We start from the raw sequence: 27,194 nt of genomic DNA, 5'->3' as shown, positions 1-27,194 counted from the left end.
AGACTGGGGCTGGGTTAATAAGACTGGGGCTTTGGTATACACCTGGGGTATAAGACAGGAGCTGGGGTATAAGACTGGGACTGGAGTATAGGACTGGGGCTGGGGTATAGGACTGGGGCTGGGGTATAGGACAGGGGCTGGGGTATAGGACTGGCACTGGGGTAAAGGACTGGCGCTGGGGTATAGGACTGGCGCTGGGGTATAGGACTGGGGCTGGGGCTGGAGTATAGGACTGGGGCTGGGGTATAGGACTGGGGCTGGGGTAATAAGACTGGGGCTTTGGTATATATCTGGGGTATAAGACAGCAGCTGGGGTATAAGACTGGGACTGGAGTATAGGACTGGGGCTGGGGTATAGGACTGGGGCTGGGGTATAGGACTGGGGCTGGGGTATAAGACAGGGGCTGGGTTAAAGGACTGGGACTGGGGTATAGGACTGGGGCTGGCGTAATAAGACTGGGGCTGAGGTATATACCTGGGGTATAAGACTCGGGCTGGGGTATAGGACTGGGGCTGTGGTATAAGACTGGGGCTGGGGTAATAAGACTGGGGCTGGGGTACAGGACTGGGGCTGCAGTATAAGACTGGGGCTGGGGTAATAAGACTGGTGCTTTGGTATATACCTGGGGTATAGGACTGGGGTATAGGATCAAACACACAGAAAATTATCTTTATCTGTGGGGAATTATTAGGATCCGATCTAACATGCACTGTAGTGTGCTATGACTGTCCTAATATTGCATGCTACTATTGTTGGTACCTGGAACAGAGTTTACCAGGTTCTACTGTTGGTACCTGGAACAGACAGTTTACCAGGTTCTACTGTTGGTACCTGGAACAGACAGTTTACCAGGTTCTACTGTTGGTACCTGGAACAGACAGTTTACCAGGTTCTACTGTTGGTACTAGAATCAGACAGTTTACCAGGTTCTACTGTTGGTTCCTGGAACAGACAGTTTACCAGGTTCACTGTTGGTACCTGGAACAGACAGTTTACCAGGTTCTACTGTTGCTCCCTAAAACAGACAGTTTACCAGGTTCTACTGTTGGTATTAGAATCAGACAGTTTACCAGATTCTACTGTTAGTACCTGGAACAGACAGTTTACCAGGTTCACTGTTGGTACCTGGAACAGAAAGTTTACCAGGTTCTACTGTTGCTCCCTGGAACAGACAGTTTACCAGGTTCTACTGTTGGTACTAGAATCAGACAGTTTACCAGGTTCTACTGTTGGTCCCTGGAACAGACAGTTTACCAGGTTCTACTGTTGCTCCATGGAACAGACAGTTTACCAGGTTCTACTGTTGGTATTAGAATCAGACAGTTTACCAGGTTCTACTGTTGGTACCTGGAACAGACAGTTTACCAGGTTCTACTGTTGCTCCCTGGAACAGACAGTTTACCAGGTTCTACTGTTGGTACCTGGAACAGACAGTTTACCAGGTTCTACTGTTGGTACCTGGAACAGACAGTTTACCAGGTTCTACTGTTGGTATTAGAATCAGACAGTTTACCAGGTTCTACTGTTGGTACCTGGAACAGCCAGTTTACCAGGTTCTACTGTTGCTCCCTGGAACAGACAGTTTACCAGGTTCTACTGTTGGTACCTGGAACAGACAGTTTACCAGGTTCTACTGTTGGTACCTGGAACAGACAGTTTACCAGGTTCTACTGTTGGTACTAGAATCAGACAGTTTACCAGGTTCTACTGTTGGTACTAGAATCAGACAGTTTACCATGTTCTACTGTTGGTACCCGTAACAGACAGTTTACCAGGTTCTACTGTTGGTACTAGAATCAGACAGTTTACCAGGTTCTACTGTTGCTCCCTGGAACAAACAGTTTACCAGGTTCTACTGTTGGTACTAGAATCAGACAGTTTACCAGGTTCTACTGTTGGTACTAGAATCAGACAGTTTACCAGGTTCTACTGTTGGTACTAGAATCAGACAGTTTACCAGGTTCTACTGTTGGTACCTGGAACAGACAGTTTACCAGGTTCTACTGTTGGTACTAGAATCAGACAGTTTACCAGGTTCTACTGTTGGTACCTGGAACAGACAGTTTACCAGGTTCTATTGTTGGTACCTGGAACAGACAGTTTACCAGGTTCTACTGTTGGTACCTGGAACAGACAGTTTACCTAGGTTCTACTGTTGGTACCTGGAACATACAGTTTACCAGGTTCTACTGTTGGTACCTGGAACAGACAGTTTACCAGGTTCTACTGTTGGTACCTGGAACAGACAGTTTACCAGGTTCTACTGTTGGTACCTGGAACATACAGTTTACCAGGTTCTACTGTTGGTACCTGGAACAGACAGTTTACCAGGTTCTACTGTTGGTACTAGAATCAGACAGTTTACCAGGTTCTACTGTTGGTACTAGAATCAGACAGTTTACCAGGTTCTGCTGTTGGTACTAGAATCAGACAGTTTACTAGGTTATACTGTTGGTACCTGGAACAGACAGTTTACCAGGTTCTACTGTTGGTATTAGAATCAGACAGTTTACCATGTTCTACTGTTGGTACCTGGAACAGACAGTTTACCAGGTTCTACTGTTGGTCCCTGGAACAGACAGTTTACCAGGTTCTACTGTTGCTCCATGGAACAGACAGTTTACCAGGTTCTACTGTTGGTATTAGAATCAGACAGTTTACCAGGTTCTACTGTTGGTACCTGGAACAGACAGTTTACCAGGTTCTACTGTTGCTCCCTGGAACAGACAGTTTACCAGGTTCTACTGTTGGTACCTGGAACAGACAGTTTACCAGGTTCTACTGTTGGTACCTGGAACAGACAGTTTACCAGGTTCTACTGTTGGTATTAGAATCAGACAGTTTACCAGGTTCTACTGTTGGTACCTGGAACAGCCAGTTTACCAGGTTCTACTGTTGCTCCCTGGAACAGACAGTTTACCAGGTTCTACTGTTGGTACCTGGAACAGACAGTTTACCAGGTTCTACTGTTGGTACCTGGAACAGACAGTTTACCAGGTTCTACTGTTGGTACTAGAATCAGACAGTTTACCAGGTTCCACTGTTGGTACTAGAATCAGACAGTTTACCAGGTTCCACTGTTGGTACTAGAATCAGACAGTTTACCAGGTTCTGCTGTTGGTATTAGAATCAGACAGTTTACCAGGTTCTACTGTTGGTACTAGAATCAGACAGTTTACCATGTTCTACTGTTGGTACCCGTAACAGACAGTTTACCAGGTTCTACTGTTGGTACTAGAATCAGACAGTTTACCAGGTTCTACTGTTGCTCCCTGGAACAAACAGTTTACCAGGTTCTACTGTTGGTACTAGAATCAGACAGTTTACCAGGTTCTACTGTTGGTACTAGAATCAGACAGTTTACCAGGTTCTACTGTTGGTACTAGAATCAGACAGTTTACCAGGTTCTACTGTTGGTACCTGGAACAGACAGTTTACCAGGTTCTACTGTTGGTACTAGAATCAGACAGTTTACCAGGTTCTACTGTTGGTACCTGGAACAGACAGTTTACCAGGTTCTATTGTTGGTACCTGGAACAGACAGTTTACCAGGTTCTACTGTTGGTACCTGGAACAGACAGTTTACCTAGGTTCTACTGTTGGTACCTGGAACATACAGTTTACCAGGTTCTACTGTTGGTACCTGGAACAGACAGTTTACCAGGTTCTACTGTTGGTACCTGGAACAGACAGTTTACCAGGTTCTACTGTTGGTACCTGGAACATACAGTTTACCAGGTTCTACTGTTGGTACCTGGAACAGACAGTTTACCAGGTTCTACTGTTGGTACTAGAATCAGACAGTTTACCAGGTTCTACTGTTGGTACTAGAATCAGACAGTTTACCAGGTTCTGCTGTTGGTACTAGAATCAGACAGTTTACTAGGTTATACTGTTGGTACCTGGAACAGACAGTTTACCAGGTTCTACTGTTGGTATTAGAATCAGACAGTTTACCATGTTCTACTGTTGGTACCTGGAACAGACAGTTTACCAGGTTCTACTGTTGGTCCCTGGAACAGACAGTTTACCAGGTTCTACTGTTGCTCCATGGAACAGACAGTTTACCAGGTTCTACTGTTGGTATTAGAATCAGACAGTTTACCAGGTTCTACTGTTGGTACCTGGAACAGACAGTTTACCAGGTTCTACTGTTGCTCCCTGGAACAGACAGTTTACCAGGTTCTACTGTTGGTACCTGGAACAGACAGTTTACCAGGTTCTACTGTTGGTACCTGGAACAGACAGTTTACCAGGTTCTACTGTTGGTATTAGAATCAGACAGTTTACCAGGTTCTACTGTTGGTACCTGGAACAGCCAGTTTACCAGGTTCTACTGTTGCTCCCTGGAACAGACAGTTTACCAGGTTCTACTGTTGGTACCTGGAACAGACAGTTTACCAGGTTCTACTGTTGGTACCTGGAACAGACAGTTTACCAGGTTCTACTGTTGGTACTAGAATCAGACAGTTTACCAGGTTCCACTGTTGGTACTAGAATCAGACAGTTTACCAGGTTCTGCTGTTGGTACTAGAATCAGACAGTTTACCAGGTTCTACTGTTGGTACTAGAATCAGACAGTTTACCATGTTCTACTGTTGGTACCCGTAACAGACAGTTTACCAGGTTCTACTGTTGGTACTAGAATCAGACAGTTTACCAGGTTCTACTGTTGCTCCCTGGAACAAACAGTTTACCAGGTTCTACTGTTGGTACTAGAATCAGACAGTTTACCAGGTTCTACTGTTGGTACTAGACTGAGACAGTTTACCAGGTTCTACTGTTGGTACTAGAATCAGACAGTTTACCAGGTTCTACTGTTGGTACCTGGAACAGACAGTTTACCAGGTTCTACTGTTGGTACTAGAATCAGACAGTTTACCAGGTTCTACTGTTGGTACCTGGAACAGACAGTTTACCAGGTTCTATTGCTGGTACCTGGAACAGACAGTTTACCAGGTTCTACTGTTGGTACCTGGAACAGACAGTTTACCTAGGTTCTACTGTTGGTACCTGGAACATACAGTTTACCAGGTTCTACTGTTGGTACCTGGAACAGACAGTTTACCAGGTTCTACTGTTGGTACCTGGAACAGACAGTTTACCAGGTTCTACTGTTGGTACCTGGAACATACAGTTTACCAGGTTCTACTGTTGGTACCTGGAACAGACAGTTTACCAGGTTCTACTGTTGGTACTAGAATCAGACAGTTTACCAGGTTCTGCTGTTGGTACTAGAATCAGACAGTTTACTAGGTTATACTGTTGGTACCTGGAACAGACAGTTTACCAGGTTCTACTGTTGGTATTAGAATCAGACAGTTTACCATGTTCTACTGTTGGTACCTGGAACAGACAGTTTACCAGGTTCTACTTTTGGTACCTGGAACAGACAGTTTACCAGGTTCTACTGTTGGTACCTTGAACAGACAGTTTACCAGGTTCTACTGTTGGTACCTGCAACAGACAATTTACCAGGTTCTACTGTTGGTATTAGAATCAGAAAGTTTACCATGTTCTACTGTTGGTACTTGAATCAGACAGTTTACCAGGTTCTACTGTTGGTACCTGGAACAGACAGTTTACCAGGTTCTACTGTTGGTACCTGGAACAGACAGTTTACCAGGTTCTACTGTTGGTACCTGAACATACAGTTTACCAGGTTCTACTGTTGGTACCTGGAACAGACAGTTTACCAGGTTCTACTGTTGGTCCTAGAATCAGACAGTTTACCAGGTTCGACTGTTGGTACTAGAATCAGACAGTTTACCAGGTTCTGCTGTTGGTACTAGAATCAGACAGTTTACTAGGTTCTACTGTTGGTACCTGGAACAGACAGTTTACCAGGTTCTACTGTTGGTATTAGAATCAGACAGTTTACCAGATTCTACTGTTAGTACCTGGAACAGACAGTTTACCAGGTTCACTGTTGGTACCTGGAACAGAAAGTTTACCAGGTTCTACTGTTGCTCCATGGAACAGACAGTTTACCAGGTTCTACTGTTGGTACTAGAATCAGACAGTTTACCAGGTTCTACTGTTGCTCCATGGAACAGACAGTTTACCAGGTTCTACTGTTGCTCCCTGGAACAGACAGTTTACCAGGTTCTACTGTTGGTATTAGAATCAGAAAGTTTACCAGGTTCTACTGTTGGTACCTGGAACAGACAGTTTACCAGGTTCTACTGTTGCTCCCTGGAACAGACAGTTTACCAGGTTCTACTGTTGGTACTAGAATCAGACAGTTTACCAGGTTCTACTGTTGGTACCTGGAACAGACAGTTTACCAGGTTCTACTGTTGGTACCTAGAACAGACAGTTTACCAGGTTCTACTGTTGGTACCTGGAACAGACAGTTTACCAGGTTCTACTGTTGGTACCTGGAACAGACAGTTTACCAGGTTCTACTGTTGGTACTAGAATCAGACAGTTTACCAGGTTCTACTGTTGGTACTAGAATCAGACAGTTTACCAGGTTCTGCTGTTGGTACTAGAATCAGACAGTTTACCAGGTTCTACTGTTGGTACTAGAATCAGACAGTTTACCATGTTCTACTGTTGGTACTAGAATCAGACAGTTTACCAGGTTCTACTGTTGCTCCCTGGAACAGACAGTTTACCATGTTCTACTGTTGGTACCCGTAATAGACAGTTTACCAGGTTCTACTGTTGGTACTAGAATCAGACAGTTTACCAGGTTCTACTGTTGCTCCCTGGAACAGACAGTTTACCAGGTTCTACTGTTGGTACTAGAATCAGACAGTTTACCAGGTTCTACTGTTGGTACTAGACTCAGACAGTTTACCAGGTTCTACTGTTGGTACCTGGAACAGACAGTTTACCAGGTTCTACTGTTGGTACTAGAATCAGACAGTTTACCAGGTTCTACTGTTGGTACCTGGAACAGACAGTTTACCAGATTCTATTGTTGGTACCTGGAACAGACAGTTTACCAGGTTCTACTGTTGGTACCTGGAACAGACAGTTTACCTAGGTTCTACTGTTGGTACCTGGAACATACAGTTTACCAGGTTCTACTGTTGGTACCTGGAACAGACAGTTTACCAGGTTCTACTGTTGGTACCTGGAACAGACAGTTTACCAGGTTCTACTGTTGGTACCTGGAACATACAGTTTACCAGGTTCTACTGTTGGTACCTGGAACAGACAGTTTACCAGGTTCTACTGTTGGTACTAGAATCAGACAGTTTACCAGGTTCTACTGTTGGTACTAGAATCAGACAGTTTACCAGGTTCTGCTGTTGGTACTAGAATCAGACAGTTTACTAGGTTCTACTGTTGGTACCTGGAACAGACAGTTTACCAGGTTCTACTTTTGGTACCTGGAACAGACAGTTTACCAGGTTCTACTGTTGGTACCTTGAACAGACAGTTTACCAGGTTCTACTGTGGGTACCTGCAACAGACAATTTACCAGGTTCTACTGTTGGTATTAGAATCAGAAAGTTTACCATGTTCTACTGTTGGTACTAGAATCAGACAGTTTACCATGTTCTACTGTTGGTACCTGGAACAGACAGTTTACCAGGTTCTACTGTTGGTACCTGGAACAGACAGTTTACCAGGTTCTACTGTTGGTACTAGAATCAGACAGTTTACCAGGTTCTACTGTTGGTACTAGAATCAGACAGTTTACCAGGTTCTACTGTTGGTACTAGAATCAGACATTTTACCAGGTTCTACTGTTGGTACCTGGAACAGACAGTTTACCAGGTTCTACTGTTGGTACCTGGAACAGGCAGTTTACCAGGTTCTACTGTTGGTACTAGAATCAGACAGTTTACCAGGTTCTACTGTTGGTACTAGAATCAGACAGTTTACCAGGTTCTACTGTTGGTACTAGAATCAGACAGTTTACCAGGTTCTACTGTTGGTATTAGGAACAGACAGTTTACCAGGTTCTACTGTTGGTATTAGGAACAGACAGTTTACCAGGTTCTACTGTTGGTACCTGGAACAGACAGTTTACCAGTTTCTACTGTTGGTACTAGAATCAGACAGTTTACCAGGTTCTTGGATTACAGTAGCATTTTATTATAGCGTTGGGCAATCAAACAAGAACAAACACTTCCCACGTAGAAACAAAGTCAATGATCCAAATTCTTATTATGTTTGGGACATTTTAACACTCATTAAATGTTAACACTCATCTTAACACTCTACTGTTAACACTCATTTAAATACTCATTAATATTAACACCCATTTTAACACTCATCAGTGCTAATACCAGTGCCAATGCACCATTTCAAGGGAAAAGAACATTGGAATCTGTGCATCCCCCATTCACACTCAGGAAAAGTGACTCTGAAATCAGATCATGAACCCTGACCGCACATTAGTCCAAAGGTAAACTATATATCAGGGCATTAGTCCAAAGGTAAACCATCTATCAGGGCATTAGGCTGAAGGTAAACCATCTATCAGGGCATTAGGCTGAAGGTAAACCATGTTTTAGGGCATTAGGCTGAAGGTAAACCATCTATCAGGGCATTAGGCTGAAGGTAAACCATCTATCAGGGCATTAGGCTGAAGGTAAACCATGTTTTAGGGCATTAGGCTGAAGGTAAACTATCTATCAGGGCATTAGGCTGAAGGTAAACCATGTTTTAGGGCATTAGGCTAAAGGTAAACCATGTTTTAGGGCATTAGGCTGAAGGTAAACTATCTATCAGGGCATTAGGCTGAAGGTAAACCTTGTTTTAGGGCATTAGGCTGAAGGTAAACCATCTATCAGGGCATTAGGCTGAAGGTAAACCATCTATCAGGGCATTAGGCTGAAGGTAAACCATCTATCAGGGCATTAGGCTGAAGGTAAACCATCTATCAGGGCATTAGGCTGAAGGTAAACTATATATCAGGGCATTAGGCTGAAGGTAAACCATCTATCAGGGCATTAGGCTGAATGTAAACCATCTATCAGGGCATTAGGCTGAAGGTAAACCATATATCAGGGCATTAGGCTGAAGGTAAACCATGTTTTAGGGCATTAGGCTAAAGGTAAACCATCTATCAGGGCATTAGGCTGAAGGTAAACTATCTATCAGGGCATTAGGCTGAAGGTAAACCATCTATCAGGGCATTAGGCTGAAGGTAAACCATGTTTTAGGGCATTAGGCTAAAGGTAAACCATCTATCAGGGCATTAGGCTGAAGGTAAACCATGTTTTAGGGCATTAGGCTAAAGGTAAACCATATATCAGGGCATTAGGCTAAAGGTAAACCATGTTTTAGGGCATTAGGCTAAAGGTAAACCATCTATCAGGGCAATAGGCTGAAGGTAAACCATATATCAGGGCATTAGGCTGAAGGTAAACTATCTATCGGGGCATTAGGCTGAAGGTAAACCATCTATCAGGGCATTAGGCTGAAAGTAAACCATCTATCAGGGCATTAGGCTGAAGGTAAACCATGTTTTAGGGCATTAGGCTGAAGGTAAACCATCTATCAGGGCATTAGGCTGAAGGTAAACTATCTATCAGGGCATTAGGCTAAAGGTAAACCATGTTTTAGGGCATTAGGCTAAAGGTAAACCATCTATCAGGGCATTAGGCTGAAGGTAAACTATCTATCAGGGCATTAGGCTAAAGGTAAACCATGTTTTAGGGCATTAGGCTAAAGGTAAACCATGTTTTAGGGCATTAGGCTGAAGGTAAACCATCTATCAGGGCATTAGGCTAAAGGTAAACCATGTTTTAGGGCATTAGGCTAAAGGTAAACCATGTTTTAGGGCATTAGGCTAAAGGTAAACCATCTATCAGGGCATTAGGCTGAAGGTAAACTATCTATCAGGGCATTAGGCTAAAGGTAAACCATGTTTTAGGGCATTAGGCTAAAGGTAAACCATGTTTTAGGGCATTAGGCTAAAGGTAAACCATGTTTTAGGGCATTAGGCTAAAGGTAAACCATCTATCAGGGCATTAACCTACTAGGCCTGTTAGCTACCTAGAGCTACCTGGAACCCTACTAATTCCACGACTGGTCTATCGACGTCACCGCACGAAGAGGCAAAAACAGACTCCCCCCCCCCATCGCGACGTCCCCCAAAGGCTAACTTGCCTGCCCCGGTCTGCTAACTGCTAGCTTATCTTGCAGCTAGCGCAGCCAGGAAGCTAGCACCAGTTAGCAAACACAATTCTACAATTCACAGCCTCTCTTTCGCCATCGCTATCCGGCTTGGATTCTCTGTCGACACGACCACGTCTGGTCTGCAGACGTGCCCTCAACCGGTGCCCTCAACCGGCCTCCGTCTGAGCAGACCCCCTCCGTCTGAGCAGACCACCCCCCCCGGGCTACTAACTTTAAACGCGTGCTAGCTTAGTGGAGGCCTCACTGCTCCATCTACGGCTGCCCCCTGGACACTATGATCACTTGGCTACATAGCTGATGCCTGCTTGACTGTCCATTAATTCATGGTACTCCATTCTGTTTATTTGTGTTTTATCTGTCGGCTCTGTGCCTTAACTCAGGATCTGTGTGTAGTTAATCCGACCCTCTCTGCCCAGTCGTCGCCATTTTTACCTTCTGTTGCTGTGTTAGCTGACTAGCTGCTGTTATCTCACCTGTTGTTTTAGCTAGCTCTCCCAATCATGACCTGCAATCACTTTATGTCTTATTGTATGTCTCTCTCAAATATCAATATGCCTTGCATACTGTTGTTCAGGCTAGTTATCATTATTTTGGTTTGCAATGGACCCCGTAGTTCCACTCTCCGTACCTCTGATACCTCCTTTGTCCCACCCCCCACACATGCGGTGACCTCACCCATTGAGACCAGCATGTCCAGAGATACAACCTCTCTTATCATCACCCAGTGCCTGGGCTTGCCTCCGCTGTACCCGTGCCCCACCATACCCTGGTCTGCACATTATGCCCAGAATCTATTCTACCACGCCCATAAATCTGCTCCTTTTATTCCTTGTCCCCAACGCTCTAGGCGACCAGTTTTGATAGCCTTTAGCCGCACCCTCATCCTACTACTCCTCTGTTCCTCGGGTGATGTGGAGGTAAACCCAGGCCCTGCATGTCCCCAGTCACCCTCATTTGTTGACTTCTGTGATCGAAAAAGCCTTGGCCTCATGCATGTCAACATCAGAAGCCTCCTCCCTAAGTTTGCCTTACTCACCGCTTTAGCACACTCTGCCAACCCTGATGTCCTTGCCGTGTCTGAATCCTGGCTTAGGAAGGCCACCAAAAACTCTGAGATTTCCATACCCAACTATAACACTTTCCGTCAAGATAGAACTGCCAAAGGGGGAGGAGTTGCAATCTACTGCAGAGATAGCCTGCAAAGTTCTGTCATACTTTCCAAGTCTATGCCCAAACAGTTCGAACTTCTAATTTTAAAAATTAATCTCTCCAGAAATAAGTCTCTCACTGTTGTCGCCTGCTACCGACCCCCCTCAGCTCCCAGCTGTGCCCTGGACACCATCTGTGAATTGATCGCTCCCCATCTAGCTTCAGAGTTTGTTCTGTTAGGTGACCTAAACTGGGATATGCTTAACACCCCGGCAGTCCTACAATCTAAGCTAGATGCCCTCAATCTCACACAAATCATCAAGGAACCCACCAGGTACAACCCTAAATCCGTAAACATGGGCACCCTAATAGACATTTTCCTGACCAACTTGCCCTCCAAATACACCTCTGCTGTCTTCAATCAAGATCTCAGCGATCACTGCCTCATTGCCTGTATCCGCTACGGGTCCGCGGTCAAACGACCACCCCTCATCACTGTCAAACGCTCCCTAAAACACTTCTGCGAGCAGGCCTTTCTAATCGACCTGGCCCGGGTACCCTGGAAGGATATTGACCTCATCCCGTCAGTTGAGGATGCCTGGTCATTCTTTAAAAGTTACTTCCTCACCATATTAGACAAGCATGCTCCGTTCAAAAAATGCAGAACCAAGAACAGATATAGCCCTTGGTTCACTCCAGACCTGACTGCCCTCGACCAGCACAAAAACATCCTGTGGCGAACTGCAATAGCATCGAAGAGCCCACGCGATATGCAACTGTTCAGGGAAGTCAGGAACCAATACACGCAGTCAGTCAGGAAAGCAAAGGCCAGCTTTTTCAAGCAGAAATTTGCATCCTGTAGCTCTAACTCCAAAAAGTTCTGGGATACTGTAACGTCCATGGAAAACAAGAGCACCTCCTCCCAGCTGCCCACTGCACTGAGGCTAGATAACACGGTCACCACTGATAAGTCCGTGATAATCGAAAACTTCAACAAACATTTCTCAATGGCTGGCCATGCCTTCCACCTGGCGACTCCAACCTTGGCCAACAGCCCCGCCCCCCCCCGCTGCTACTCGCCCAAGCCTCCCCAGCTTCTCCTTTACCCATATCCAGATAGCAGATGTTCTGAAAGAGCTGGAAAACCTGGACCCATACAAATCAGCTGGGCTTGACAATCTGGACCCCCTATTTCTGAAACTGTCCGCCGCCATTGTCGCACCCCCTATTACCAGCCTGTTCAACCTCTCCTTCGTATCATCTGAGATCCCCAAGGATTGGAAAGCAGCCGCTGTCATCCCCCTCTTCAAAGGGGGAGACACCCTGGACCCAAACTGTTACAGACCTATATCCATCCTGCCCTGCCTAGCTAAGGTCTTCGAAAGCCAAGTCAACAAACAGATCACTGACCATCTCGAATCCCACCGTACCTTCTCCGCTGTACAATCCGGTTTCCGAGCCGGTCACGGGTGCACCTCAGCCACGCTCAAGGTACTAAACGATATCATAACCGCCATCGATAAAAGACATTACTGTGCAGCCGTCTTCATCGACCTGGCCAAGGCTTTCGACTCTGTCAATCACCATATTCTTATCGGCAGACTCAATAGCCTCGGTTTTTCTAATGACTGCCTTGCCTGGTTCACCAACTACTTTGCAGACAGAGTTCAGTGTGTCAAATCGGAGGGCATGTTGTCCGGTCCTCTGGCAGTCTCTATGGGGGTACCACAGGGTTCAATTCTCGGGCCGACTCTTTTCTCTGTATACATCAATGATGTTGCTCTTGCTGCGGGCGATTCCCTGATCCACCTCTACGCAGACGACACCATTCTGTATACTTCCGGGCCTTCCCTGGACACTGTGCTATCTAACATCCAAACGAGCTTCAATGCCATACAACACTCCTTCCGTGGCCTCCAACTGCTCTTAAACGCTAGTAAAACCAAAATGCATGCTTTTCAACCGTTAGCTGCCTGCACCCGCACGCCCGACTAGCATCACCACCCTGGACGGTTCCGACCTAGAATATGTGGACATCTGTAAGTACCTAGGTGTCTGGCTAGACTACAAACTCTCCTTCCAGACTCATATCAAACATCTCCAATCCAAAATCAAATCTAGAGTCGGCTTTCTATTCCGGAACAAAGCCTCCTTCACTCACGCCGCCAAACTTACCCTAGTAAAACTGACTATCCTACCGATCCTCGACTTCGGCGATGTCATCTACAAAATAGCTTCCAATACTCTACTCAGCAAACTGGATGCAGTTTATCACAGTGCCATCCGTTTTGTTACTAAAGCACCTTATACGACCCACCACTGCGACCTGTATGCTCTAGTCGGCTGGCCCTCGCTACATGTTCGTCGTCAGACCCACTGGCTCCAGGTCATCTACAAGGCTATGCTAGGCAAAGTGCCGCATTATCTCAGTTCACTGGTCACGATGTCTACACCCACCCGTAGCACGCGCTCCAGCAGGTGTATCTCACTGATCATCCCTAAAGCCAAAACCTCATTTGGACGCCTTTCCTTCCAGTTCTCTGCTGCCTGCGACTGGAACGAATTGCAAAAATCTCTGAAGTTGGAAACTTTTATCTTCCTCAACAACTTTAAAAATCTGCTATCCGAGCAGCTAACCGATCGCTGCAGCTGTACATAGTCCATCTGTAAACTACCTACCCAATTTACCTACCTCACCCAATACTGCTTTTATTTATTTACTTTTCTGCTCTTTTGCACACCAGTATCTCTTCTTGCACATGATCATCTGATGATTTATCACTCCAGTGTTAATCTACTAAATTGTAATTATTCGATTTATTGCCTACCTCATGCCTTTTGCACACATTGTATATAGATTCTTTTTTTTCTACCATGTTATTGACTTGTTTATTGTTTACTCCATGTGTAACTCTGTGTTGTTGTCTGTTCACACTGCTATGCTTTATCTTGGCCAGGTCGCAGTTGCAAATGAGAACTTGTTCTCAACTAGCCTACCTGGTTAAATAAAGGTGACATTTTTTTTTTAAATAAATAAAATAAATTAGGCTGAAGGTAAACCATCTATCAGGGCATTAGGCTGAAGGTAAACCATCTATCAGGGCATTAGGCTGAAGGTAAACCATCTATCAGTGCATTAGGCTGAAGGTAAACCATATATCAGGGCATTAGGCTGAAGGTAAACCATATATCAGGGCATTAGGCTGAAGGTAAACCATCTATCAGGGCATTAGGCTGAAGGTAAACCATCTATCAGGCCATTAGGCTGAAGGTAAACCATCTATCAGGGCATTAGGCTGAAGGTAAACTATCTATCAGGGCATTAGGCTGAAGGTAAACCATCTATCAGGGCATTAGGCTGAAGGTAAACCATCTATCAGGGCATTAGGCTGAAGGTAAACCATCTATCAGTGCATTAGGCTAAAGGTAAACTATCTATCAGGGCATTAGGCTGAAGGTAAACCATCTATCAGGGCATTAGGCTAAAGGTAAACCATCTATCAGGGCATTAGGCTAAAGGTAAACCATCTATCAGTACATTAGGCTGAAGGTAAACCATCTATCAGGGCATTAGGCTAAAGGTAAACCATCTATCAGTACATTAGGCTGAAGGTAAACCATCTATCAGGGCATTAGGCTGAAGGTAAACCATGTTTTAGGGCATTAGGCTGAAGGTAAACCATCTATCAGGGCATTAGGCTGAAGGTAAACTATCTATCAGGGCATTAGGCTGAAGGTAAACCATCTATCAGGGCATTAGGCTGAAGGTAAACCATCTATCAGGGCATTGGGCTGAAGGTAAACCATCTATCAGGGCATTAGGCTGAAGGTAAACCATCTATCAGGGCATTAGGCTGAAGGTAAACCATCTATCAGGGCATTAGGCTGAAGGTAAACCATCTATCAGGGCATTAGGCTAAAGGTAAACCATATATCAGGGCATTAGTCCAAAGGTAAACCATCTATCAGGGCATTAGGCTGAAGGTATACCATCTATCAGGGCATTAGGCTGAAGGTAAACCATCTATCAGGGCATTAGGCTGAAGTTAAACCATCTATCAGGGCATTAGGCTGAAGGTAAACCATCTATCAGGGCATTAGGCTGAAGGTAAACCATCTATCAGGGCATTAGGCTGAAGGTAAACCATGTTTTAGGGCATTAGGCTGAAGGTAAACTATCTATCAGGGCATTAGGCTGAAGGTAAACTATCTATCAGGGCATTAGGCTGAAGGTAAACTATCTATCAGGGCATTAGGCTAAAGGTAAACCATCTATCAGGGCATTAGGCTAAAGGTAAACTATCTATCAGGGCATTAGGCTGAAGGTAAACTATCTATCAGGGCATTAGGCTGAAGGTAAACCTTCTATCAGGGCATTAGGCTGAAGGTAAACCATCTATCAGGGCATTAGGCTGAAGGTAAACCATCTATCAGGGCATTAGGCTGAAGGTAAACTATCTATCAGGGCATTAGGCTGAAGGTAAACTATCTATCAGGGCATTAGGCTGAAGGTAAACCATCTATCAGGGCATTAGGCTGAAGGTAAACCATATATCAGGGCATTAGGCTGAAGGTAAACCATCTATCAGGGCATTAGGCTGAAGGTAAACCATCTATCAGGGCATTAGGCTGAAGGTAAACCATCTATCAGGGCATTAGGCTGAAGGTAAACCATATATCAGGGCATTAGGCTGAAGGTAAACCATATATCAGGGCATTAGGCTGAAGGTAAACCATATATCAGGGCATTAGGCTGAAGGTAAACCATCTATCAGGGCATTAGGCTGAAGGTAAACCATCTATCAGGGCATTAGGCTGAAGGTAAACCATCTATCAGGGCATTAGGCTGAAGGTAAACCATCTATCAGGGCTGTCATGATGTGGCCCTTTCTGGGTATAGATCGTAGCTTCCCCCTCTCTCACTCTCTCCTACACCCAGGTTCTGTTATCTTAGGTCGTAAATTCCTGGCGGAGATTCTCTCCCCCTTTTCATGCAGAGAGTTTCACAGTAAAACAAAAGAACTCCCGCCAAATTCTACTACATCGCAGAATTTGAAAACTGAAAAATATCCATATTTTGGAGAATGTGTAGATGGTAGATGGAGAAGCCAGCTACGACCCGGTCCGTTTTGTTTCATGTTTGTGATCTCATGAAAGACAATACAGCCACATTACCCCAACTCTGTTTATTCAGCTTCCTCAGTTATGAGGCTTGCATCTAATTATTGTATAAAATGAATGAGAAAAGATTAAACTATTTGTGAAATGATGTAATGTGATGATAAACCTTTAATGTGAGATAATTGTATTCCCTTTCAAGTTTAATTAAGTCATTGGCCCGCCCCTGTGAGCACAGACATGATCTGGCGTCATGGAACCGCCTTTTCTATGGTTACGAATAAACCCCCTCCCTAAGAAAATCCTCTTCAGACTGAGCAAACCCACAGCGTGAGCTGGGATTGCAAATACTTTAGACCACGCATACCTCGGTGTAAGCCTCAGGTGGCACTGGTTTGAGTAACAAAACTAGAAAACTATACCACGTGGACCATTGGCTACACGGCTGGAAACGGTTAAACTCTGAGACTTTCTATCCCAACAAAATTATTTATACTTTTTTTAACCTTTATTTAACTAGGCAAGTCAGTTAAGAACCAATTCTTATTTTCAATGACGGTCTAGGAACAGTGTGTTAACTGCCTTGTTCAGGGGCAGAAACATAGATTTTGCCTTGTCATCTCAAGAATTAAATCTTACAACCTTGCAGTTACTAGTCCAACACTCTAACCACTAGGCTACCTGCCGCCCGAGCAAATAAGAAGAGCAAATCTTAATTAGTATCTAAGATTTGCTCTTCTTATTTGCTCGGGCGGCAGGTAGCCTAGTGGTTAGAGTGTTGGACTAGTAACCAACAGAAAATTGATTTGATAAAATAACAGTCTTCACTTTTAATGATGCCAAAGACACGACAGGGCTTTAGTCCAAAGGTCAACCATCTGTCAGGGCATCAAAACACAGCAAAAGGAAATAGTAGGGCGGCATAATATTTGAATCTCCTTTTCCTCCATGATAGATTATTTTTTCTACCTTTATTTAACTAGGCAAGTCAGTTAAGAACAAATTCTCATTTACAATGACGGCCTAGGAACAGTGGGTTTAACTGCCTTGTTCAGTGGCAGAAAGACAGATTTTTACCTTGTCAGCTCAGGGATTCAATTTAGCAATCTTTTGGTTAATGGCCCAACTCTCTAACCACTAGGTTACCTACATTTACATTTTAGTCATTTAGCAGACGCTCTTATCCAGAGCCACTTACAGTAGAGTGCATACATTTTTATTACATTTTACATACTGAGACAAGGATATCCCTACCGGCCAAACCCTCCCTAACCCGGACGACGCTATGCCAATTGTGCGTCGCCCCACGGACCTCCCGGTTGCGGCCGGCTGCAACAGAGCCTGGGCGCGAACCCAGCCCAGCCTGGGCGCGAACCCAGAGACTCTGGTGGCGCAGCTAGCACTGCGATGCAGTGCCCTAGACCACTGCGCCACCTGGGAGGTATTTGGCGTGTGTGTGTGTGTGTGTGTGTGTGTGTGTGTGTGTGTGTGTGTGTGTGTGTGTGTGTGTGTGTGTGTGTGTGTGTGTGTGTGTGTGTGTGTGTGTGTGTGTGTGTGCGTGTGTGCGGGTGACTGAATGTCAAACTCATGATACTGTCCGTGTCACCCCGATATCACTGGCTGTCCAACACTGTACTGGATTTAGACTTGGTGTAGACTTTTTAGTGAAGTTTGTCCCCCATCAGACATTGTAGATGCAGAAGCCTATTCCACTTCCTCAAAATCCCCAGAATGAATTTAAGATAACTCAAGAAATCTGTAATTCATTTTGAACGTTTTTGCCGAGGATATTTCAGTTGTGTAATTTGACTATCTAACTAAGGTGTTTGGTGTAGTATTTCTCAAAGTTAAAAAGATGGGTGATGTGGAAACAAAGTCCGAGATGCTGGGCAGGTCTGTCTCAATGTCTCTGCTATTGGATAAAGGGCAATCACTGGAGCTGTTCCATCCCATGCTAGGGGGCAATCACTGGAGCTGTTCCATCCCATGCTAGGGGGCAATCACTGGAGCTGTTCCATCCCATGCTAGGAGGCAATCACTGGAGCTGTTCCATCCCATGCTAGGGGGCAATCACTGGAGCTGTTCCATCCCATGCTAGGGGGCAATCACTGGAGCTGTTCCATCCCATGCAAGGGGGACAATCACTGGAGCTGTTCCATCCCATGCTAGAGGGCAATCACTGGAGCTGTTCCATCCCATGCTAGGAGGCAATCACTGGAGCTGTTCCATCCCATGCTAGAGGGCAATCACTGGAGCTGTTCCATCCCATGCCAGGGGGCAATCACTGGAGCTGTTCCATCCCAGGCTAGAGGGCAATCACTGGAGCTGTTCCATCCCATGCTAGGGGGCAATCACTGGAGCTGTTCCATCCCATGCTAGGAGGCAATCACTGGAGCTGTTCCATCCCATGCTAGGGGGCAATCACCGGAGCTGTTCCATCCCATGCTAGGAGGCAATCACTGGAGCTGTTCCATCCCATGCTAGGGGGCAATCACTGGAGCTGTTCCATCCCATGCTAGGAGGCAATCACTGGAGCTGTTCCATCCCATGCTAGAGGGCAATCACTGGAGCTGTTCCATCCCATGCTAGGAGGCAATCACTGGAGCTGTTCCATCCCATGCTAGGGGGCAATCACTGGAGCTGTTCCATCCCATGCTAGGAGGCAATCACTGGAGCTGTTCCATCCCATGCTAGGGGGCAATCACTGGAGCTGTTCCATCCCATGCTAGGAGGCAATCACTGGAGCTGTTCCATCCCATGCTAGGGGGCAATCACTGGAGCTGTTCCATCCCATGCTAGGAGGCAATCACTGGAGCTGTTCCATCCCATGCTAGGGGGCAATCACTGGAGCTGTTCCATCCCATGCTAGGGGGCAATCACTGGAGCTGTTCCATCCCATGCTAGGAGGCAATCACTGGAGCTGTTCCATCCCATGCTAGGGGGCAATCACTGGAGCTGTTCCACCCCATGCTAGGGGACAATCACTGGAGCTGTTCCATCCCATGCTAGGGGGCAATCACTGGAGCTGTTCCATCCCATGCTAGTGGACAATCACTGGAGCTGTTCCATCCCATGCTAGGGGGCAATCACTGGAGCTGTTCCATCCCATGCTAGGGGACAATCACTGGAGCTGTTCCATCCCATGCTAGGATGCAATCACTGGAGCTGTTCCATCCCATGCTAGGGGGCAATCACTGGAGCTGTTCCATCCCATGCTAGGGGGCAATCACTGGAGCTGTTCCATCCCATGCTAGGGGGCAATCACTGGAGCTGTTCCATCCCATGCTAGGGGGCAATCACTGGAGCTGTTCCATCCCATGCTAGGGGGCAATCACTGGAGCTGTTCCATCCCATGCTAGGGGGCAATCACTGGAGCTGTTCCATCCCATGCTAGGGGGCAATCACTGGAGCTGTTCCATCCCATGCTAGGGGGCAATCACTGGAGCTGTTCCATCCCATGCTAGGGGGCAATCACTGGGGCTGTTCCATCCCATGCTAGGAGGCAAATGGACATCGTCAAATGAAAACCCAACCTTCATTTACCCGTTGTGATGCACAGATGTTCCAAACTCCGTTTTTAGACGAGACTTTATGACCAAAATGATCCTATTTAGACTCAATTCTATCAGTAGAATAATAGTTTCTGACTCATATCGATGCCATGTAGGTCGTTTTCAAAGAGAGTCAATATTAAACAATGAAAAATAGACTTAACTGCAATTTAAACACTTTTTTAAAATCTCAAAATGAAGGACTGAATAGAACCATGTGAATACATCTATAATATATGAATGTGTTTTACTGGAAAGCTGTGTCTGGGAGAGCAGCATTCTACCTCCGTGATCTTTACAGGTTGTGGCAACATTCCACCCTGCCTGTCTGCCTGCCTGCCTGCCTCCCTGGCTGTCTGCCTGTCTGTCTGTCTGCCTGGCTCAGCCCCTGGGCTGGAGTAGACAGAGTGCTGCAGGGCCCCTCCGCCCAGCTGCTAGCATATGAAAACACATCACGCCGTAATAAGATGTAAAATGACAGTCGAGGAGATTCTGCCCTCTGGCCATTCACAATTAATAGTAATTAAAACCATACTTCTGCGGGTTAAGAGGAAAAAAACTCTACAAAAAAAGGAGGTGCTATTTTAAAAACGACTAAAAGTACACGTAGATACGGGATGGTTGTGTAAAGGTGGTGGTTGAATGAGAAAGAGGTCAAGACTGAGAGGCAAAATAAAGGTATTTCAGGGGTAAAACAATACGATGTTGCTTTTCACTTCTCGCCCCATTTGTCTACATGCAGGACGGTAGGATTATTTCTACAGAGTAGGTATAATTTGGCCCTAATCACTGATACAGGGTCAGATACAACATTTGCCCACCCCCCTAAATTTTAACCTATCCATCCCCCTAACCCTAAACTGTCCATCCCCTTAACCCTAACCTGTCCATCCCCTTAACCCTAACGTGTCCATCCTCCTAACCCTAACCTGTCCATTCCCTTAACCCTAACCTGTCCATCCCCCTAACCCTAACCTATCCATCCCCCTAACCCTAACCTGTCCATCCCCCTAACCCTAACCTGTCCATCCCCCTAACCCTAACCTGTCCATCCCCCTAACCCTAACCTGTCCATCCCCCTAATCCTAACCTGTCCATCCCCCTAACCCTAACCTGTCCACCCCCCTAATCCTAACCTGCCCATCCCCTTAACCCTAACCTGTCCATCCCCCTAACCATAACCTGTCCATACCCCTAACCCTAAACTGTCCATCCCCCTAATATTTAACCTGTCCATCCTCCTAACCCTTACCTGTCCATCCCCCTAATCTTTAACCTATCCATCGCCTTAACCCTAACCTGTCCATCCCCCTAATCCTAACCTGCCCTTCCCCTTAACCCTAACCTGTCCATCCCCCTAATCCTAACCTGTCCATCCCCCTAACCCTAACCTGTCCATCCCCCTAATCCTAACCTGCCCATCCCCTTAACCCTAACCTGTCCATCCCCCTAACCCTAACCTGTCCATACCCCTAACCCTAAACTGTCCATCCCCCTAATATTTAACCTGTCCATCCTCCTAACCCTAACCTGTCCATCCCCCTAATCTTTAACCTATCCATCCCCTTAACCCTAACCTGTCCATCCCCCTAATCCTAACCTGCCCTTCCCCTTAACCCTAACCTGTCCATCCTCCTAACCCTAACCTGTCCATCCCCCTAACCCTAACCTGTCCATCCCCCTAACCCTAACCTATCCATACCCCTAACCCTAACCTATCCATACCCCTAATCCTAAACTGGTAAAGAGAGTAGGAGAACCTGATCCTCTGTCTGTGGTTTAGAGAAACTTCTAACACAACTTAGTTCTATACAACAACAGTAGAAGCCTTTATAAACCTTTAAAAACCAGAGTTGATACCAATTCAAACGTGTTTGTTTTTCCTTTGCCCCAAAACTTCAAGATAACAGTTTTGTTTGAATAGGGCCGTTGCGTTCCAAGTAACTTACAAAACACCAAAGATAATGGACTGGACAATTTCCACATCTTTACCTTTATGTTGGTGTCCACGCTATATTTCACTAATTTCATGAAACTAGGCATATGTCGCACGTCGCTATTTCACACGAAAGGCATTTGTACGTTTACATTTTTTTTTAATCAAAATTACTTTTTCATCAGAAATACCTTTTGGAACATGTGAACTTTCATGTGGCTTAATAACAAACTTGTATACCATCTGTAAATACAAATACAACTGTTCAATTGCGAGCCTAGTTGGTTTAGCCACGGAAAAAGTCAGGAACCTTCCCGCTAGCCGTGATTGGTTGGACATGCCGAGAGATGAGTTTAGGATTGGTCTGCCGTGTAGCATCTTCTGTCTTTAAAATGAGCTGCTCATTATGTGCAGATAATCCTTTCTACTACATGTTCTTTTTTAAAGATATAACGGTAGCCATGGAGAACTGAGCAAATGTGTTGCTACTGCTCTCAATTACATCAGGCGTTATTGACAAAGGTCAGTGGAAAAAAGTTGTGATGAACTACTTTCTGGAGTACGATCGTGCCATGCGGACTCTGAACATTTATCATACGATGACGAAATCCCTGATTTCGGTCAAAACCTTTTTAACCTGTCTAGGACTGGGGTGCCGCTAGCGGCACTCCTCCCACATTCCACTGAAAAGGCAGAGCGCGAAATTCATTTTTTTTTTTTTTTTTTAAATATTTAACTTTCACACATTAACAAGTCCAATACAGCTAATGAAAGACACAGATCGTGTGAATCCAGCCAACATGTCCGATTTTTAAAATATTTTACAGGGAAGACACAATATGTAAATCTATTAGCTAAACACCTTAGCAAAAGACACCATCTTTTCTTTGTCCACCAACACCAGTAGCTATCACCAATTCGGCTAAACTAAGATATTGATAGCCACTAACCAAGAAAAAACCTCATCAGATGACAGTCTGATAACATATTTATGGTATAGGATAGGTTTTGTTAGAAAAATGTGCATATTTCAGGTAGATATCATAGTTTACAATTGCACCCAACCGTCACAAATGGACTAGAATAAATACATAGAGCAACGTGTATTACCTAATTACTAATCATCAAACATTTCGTAAAAATACACAGCATACACTAATCGAAAGACACAGATCCTGTGAATACAGACAATATTTCAGATTTTCTAAGTGTCTTACAGCGAAAACACAATAAATCGTTATATTAGCATACCACATGTGCAAACATTACCAGAGCATAGATTCTAGCCAAAGAGAGCGATAACGTCAACATCGCCAAAAAATATACATTTTTTCACTAACCTTCTCAGAATTCTTCAGATGACACTCCTGTAACATCATATTACAACATACATATACAGTTTGTTCGAAAATGTGCATATTTAGCCACCAAAATCATGGTTAGACAATGACAAAAGTAGCCCAGCTGGTCAGAAAATGTCCTGCGCCATATTAGACAGTGATCTAGTCGTATACATAAATACTCATAAACGTGACTAAAAAATATAGGGTGGACAGCGATTGATAGACAATTTAATTCTTAATACAATCGCTGATTTACATTTTTTTAATTATCCTTACTTTTCAATACAGTTTGCGCCAAGCGAAGCTACGTCTAACAAAATGGCGTCATAAGCGATTAACATTTTTCGACAGAAACACGATTTATCATAATAAATTGTTCTTACTTTGAGCTGTTCTTCCATCAGAATCTTGGGCAAAGAATCCTTTCTTGGGTCTAATCGTCTTTTGGTCGAAAGCTGTCCTTTTGCCATGTGGAAATGCCCATTGCGTTTGGCATGAACTGGAAACGTGCCCAGAGATTCAAAGTGTCTCAGAAATAAATGTCCCAAAATCGCACTAAACGGATATAAATTGCTATAAAACGGTTTAAATTAACTACCTTATAATGTTTTTAACTCCTATAACGAGTAAAAACATGACCGGAGAAACATTACTGGCTACACTAATGCTTGGAAAAAGAGCAGGTCGGTGTCCACCGCGCGTCCGGCGCAGCTGGAAAAGAGTTCCTACCTACACGTTTTTTTGTTTTATAGTGGCTGTGATTGCGCAATCGACACCATTCAAAGCGTCATCACGTAAAGGCATCCAGGGGAAGACGTAAGCAGTGTCTGTATCCTCATAGCATTCACAGTGGCCTTTAAACTGACTCCAGATCAGTGGCCAAAATGTGTGAAATCTGACTCCATGTCAGGGAAATTTCAACGGCTATAGAAACTAGAGACTGTTTTCTATCCAATAATAATAATAATATGCATATTGTAAGAGCAAGAATTGAGTAAGAAGCCGTTTAAAAATTACACGATTTCCAGAAATAGTGACAACAGCACCCCCTAGCCTAAAGAGGTTTTAATTGAACCAGACATTGTAGAGTCTTCGGATTACAGTGATGGGGAAGAATCGTCAATCAACAGTGTTGTGGTCATGGAAGAAGTTGACATAGTTTTGAAATCAGTGGAATGCCCGGTGGAAGCAGAGTATGATAAGGAGATGAATAGAATTCTGCCGTTTGATTGCAAATGCAGCAGGGAGTCGAAAAGAGAACTCAGAAGGCTGTTGTGTAAAACACCTGTCTCCGGATTACATCTTCAAACTAATGGCAACCATGGCATCTGTGACAGAGAGGGAGAAAGATCTGAAGATTCTTATGGCATTGTACACGGTCAGTGTGAACCAGAGTGCCTTGACACAACGGGCTAAACAAGCTGTACAAACAAAATGTAAATGACGCAGGACGTAATTATTTAAAGAAATGGGTTGCAGTCTGCCGTGAAGCGTTCTTCCATTTTCTGTTTAGTAATATTATCTAAGAAATCCATTTGCATTGCTAGTTGTAGCTTAATAGTAGCTAGATACCTAGCTAACATTAAACCTATTTGGTTAGCTTTAGCTAGCTATGACAATCGGTTTGTATTGCTAGTACTCTATGGATTGGGATTATGGTTCATTCTTTATCTAGCTAGCTAGCTACATATCTAAACAAAAGACGAAGTTAAAGCGTATCGTTAGCTAGCTTGCCAACGTTACTAGTATGATCTGTGTAGTAATATTATCTCAGAAAGCCATTTCTATTACTAGTTATAGCCTAATATTAGCTATCTAACTTACATTGAACCTAGTTAGTTAGCTTTAGATAGCTATGACAATCGGTTTGTATTGCTTGTACTACGGGTTGGGATTATATTCAATTGTCTAGCTAGCTAGCAACATGTCTAAACAAAATCTATTGTATAACAAGGCAAAAATATTTGTATCTGGAATGTGTATTTCAGCATCAGTAGAACACGCCTGACTCTCCTCCACCAGTCATACAAGGAGCCTGGAGGATGATACGATGCTGGTGGAAAGCTATGACTGACTGGCAACAACACCTGACTCCGTACTTCAGGCCACTGCCACAGATCAAGCCAGCACGTCAGGTGAATATCATTTTCATTGCATTGTATGAGGATATTCTTCTTATCTAAACTTGGGAGGTGAATTAATGTTATGCGAGGTTGTAATGTCTTCATTTTTTTTGGTCTATTTTCCTGTTTTACAGATTCGAGGCTCTTGAGCCTGGTGTTGTTGTCACCAAAGAGCGTTCAGACTCAGTTGGGACCAGGTTTCAGCTGCTGCGCAACACTGACATTCTTCCTCCCATAGATGGTCTGCCTGTACAAGCACCACCTGGACTGGACACAGCTAGACAAACGTATCTTTTTGAGAAGATCAGGGAGTTTTGTCACAAAGAGGGCATGGACATGATATGCCCTGCACCAAAGTCAAGGGCAGGACAGAAACATGCTCTCTGACTATAGATTCCCTTGTTCATGCGCGGTGCGGACGGACCAGTTTATCACGGTGGGGCGAGTTCCCAGTCATTCCGACTATCTGCAGTGCCTCTATGCACATTCATATGACTCTCTCCTAACCCACAAACACACACACACACACACACACACACACACACACACACACACACACACACACACACACACACACACACACACACACACACACACACACACACACACACACACACACACGTTGCTGCAACTAAATAAAAAATATCCTGTTGCTCATCCACTTTCCCTTGATTGTATGCATATAATGCATTTAACTACCTCATCTACCACCAGTATCACTGCTATTGTTATTGATATTCTACATATAATATGTTGTTATTTCTCTACTGGCATTGATACATTTTGTTCTTTTTTTATATTGACACTTTCTAGTTTTGCTACTATGCAAATATGCAAGTAACCATTTCACTGTATCGTTGACATCTTCTGTATCCTGCGTATGTGACAAAATAAACGTTGATTTTATTTGATAGTGTTTAACGGAGACGGTAATGTGAAGAACAACTTGACCTGCACCAAAGTCACATTAGGATACAGGCTTATTGTAGGCTACTACTTTTACCACTTTTAGTGTCACTACTCACTCTGTTTAGCACATGGCCTCCAATGTGAATCCTTAACTAGACCGGTGGGGCTAAAGCTTAAGAGGATGTGAACGATGCTGAATGGGTGTAGACAGAGAAGAGCTCTCCTGTAGGTGTACCAAAACATTCCAAAAGTGGGGCTACAACTTTAAATTAGACTTTCCCATTGTTCCTCAAATGCAGTGTATGACGTACCATTTTGCAGCTCTGAGTTTTTTTCAAATGTTGCTACATAAGACCGAATCGAGGCGGTCGGTCACATATTCCGACTCGTTTGAGCATGATCTGATTTATGATGGGAGAATCTACTGACCCCTGTGTACTGTATGCACCAGTCTCTGGGCTAAAAAATCAATTGTATTTACTTTCAACAACTTTAGCTGGGTGTGACTGAACTCGCGTTGCACAATGGAACCAATAGAGTAGTCCCAAAAGTCCAAACCCCCCTTTTTGAAAGAGAAAAAGAATACTATTTGAACCTAGGTCTGTCATGCACCAACATAAGTCAAACCCTGACCATAACATAGTTGGCCTATACTAACATGGCCTATAAAAAGATGGCTTTATTGAAAATATTGTATATTTACACCAGAACCAATATCCATGGATGGTGACTAGTACACAATTTCTCCCATCACTTATGCCAGAGGCTGATGCCAAACTGCAAGACCTTCTTGTTGTCTTATAACCTCATTAATATGAGGTGCCCTTACCTTCCAGCTTCATGCCGACGGTGAGGCACTTCTGAAAGCGGCAGTAAGGGCAGCGTTTTCTTTGTGTCTTGTCGATGGCACACGTCTGGTTTTCTATGCATGTGTACCGTTTGTTGTTCTGAACCGTG

General features: G+C 44.5%; 1 protein-coding gene and 2 long non-coding RNA genes across 8 annotated transcripts in view; 1 reads left to right on the top strand and 2 right to left on the bottom strand.

Annotated features, from left to right (window-relative positions):
• Positions 1-27,194, bottom strand: part of LOC129867509 (nuclear receptor subfamily 5 group A member 2-like) — a 46,924-nt gene that overhangs the window by 8,528 nt on the left and 11,202 nt on the right. Inside the window, exon 4 of the mRNA XM_055940961.1 lies at positions 27,067-27,194. This exon is cut by the window's right edge and continues 14 nt beyond it. Coding sequence (XP_055796936.1) covers positions 27,067-27,194 — 128 coding nt within the window. The remainder of the gene's footprint in view (positions 1-27,066) is intronic.
• Positions 8,332-15,711, top strand: LOC129867510 (uncharacterized). 6 transcript variants are annotated; one of them, XR_008761630.1, is made up of 10 exons: positions 8,332-8,369; positions 8,432-8,524; positions 8,556-8,586; positions 8,618-9,113; positions 9,207-9,237; positions 9,300-9,826; positions 14,405-14,590; positions 14,901-14,962; positions 15,397-15,427; positions 15,645-15,711. It is a non-coding gene; the product is annotated as an uncharacterized LOC129867510 (long non-coding RNA). The 6 variants fall into 6 exon arrangements; XR_008761632.1 differs by lacking the exon at positions 8,332-8,369 and having other exon boundaries at positions 8,509-8,586; positions 8,618-9,082; XR_008761633.1 differs by lacking the exons at positions 8,332-8,369; positions 9,207-9,237 and having other exon boundaries at positions 8,509-8,586; positions 8,618-9,206; positions 9,424-9,454; positions 9,517-9,826.
• Positions 15,318-15,712, bottom strand: LOC129867512 (uncharacterized). Its single transcript, XR_008761635.1, has 2 exons — positions 15,651-15,712; positions 15,318-15,619 (listed from the first exon to the last, which is right to left on the bottom strand). It is a non-coding gene; the product is annotated as an uncharacterized LOC129867512 (long non-coding RNA).

This window comes from Salvelinus fontinalis, chromosome 12 (assembly GCF_029448725.1).
Source record: "Salvelinus fontinalis isolate EN_2023a chromosome 12, ASM2944872v1, whole genome shotgun sequence".
NCBI classification, from domain to species: domain Eukaryota; kingdom Metazoa; phylum Chordata; class Actinopteri; order Salmoniformes; family Salmonidae; genus Salvelinus; species Salvelinus fontinalis.
This window is presented reverse-complemented; position numbering and strand designations above follow the sequence as displayed.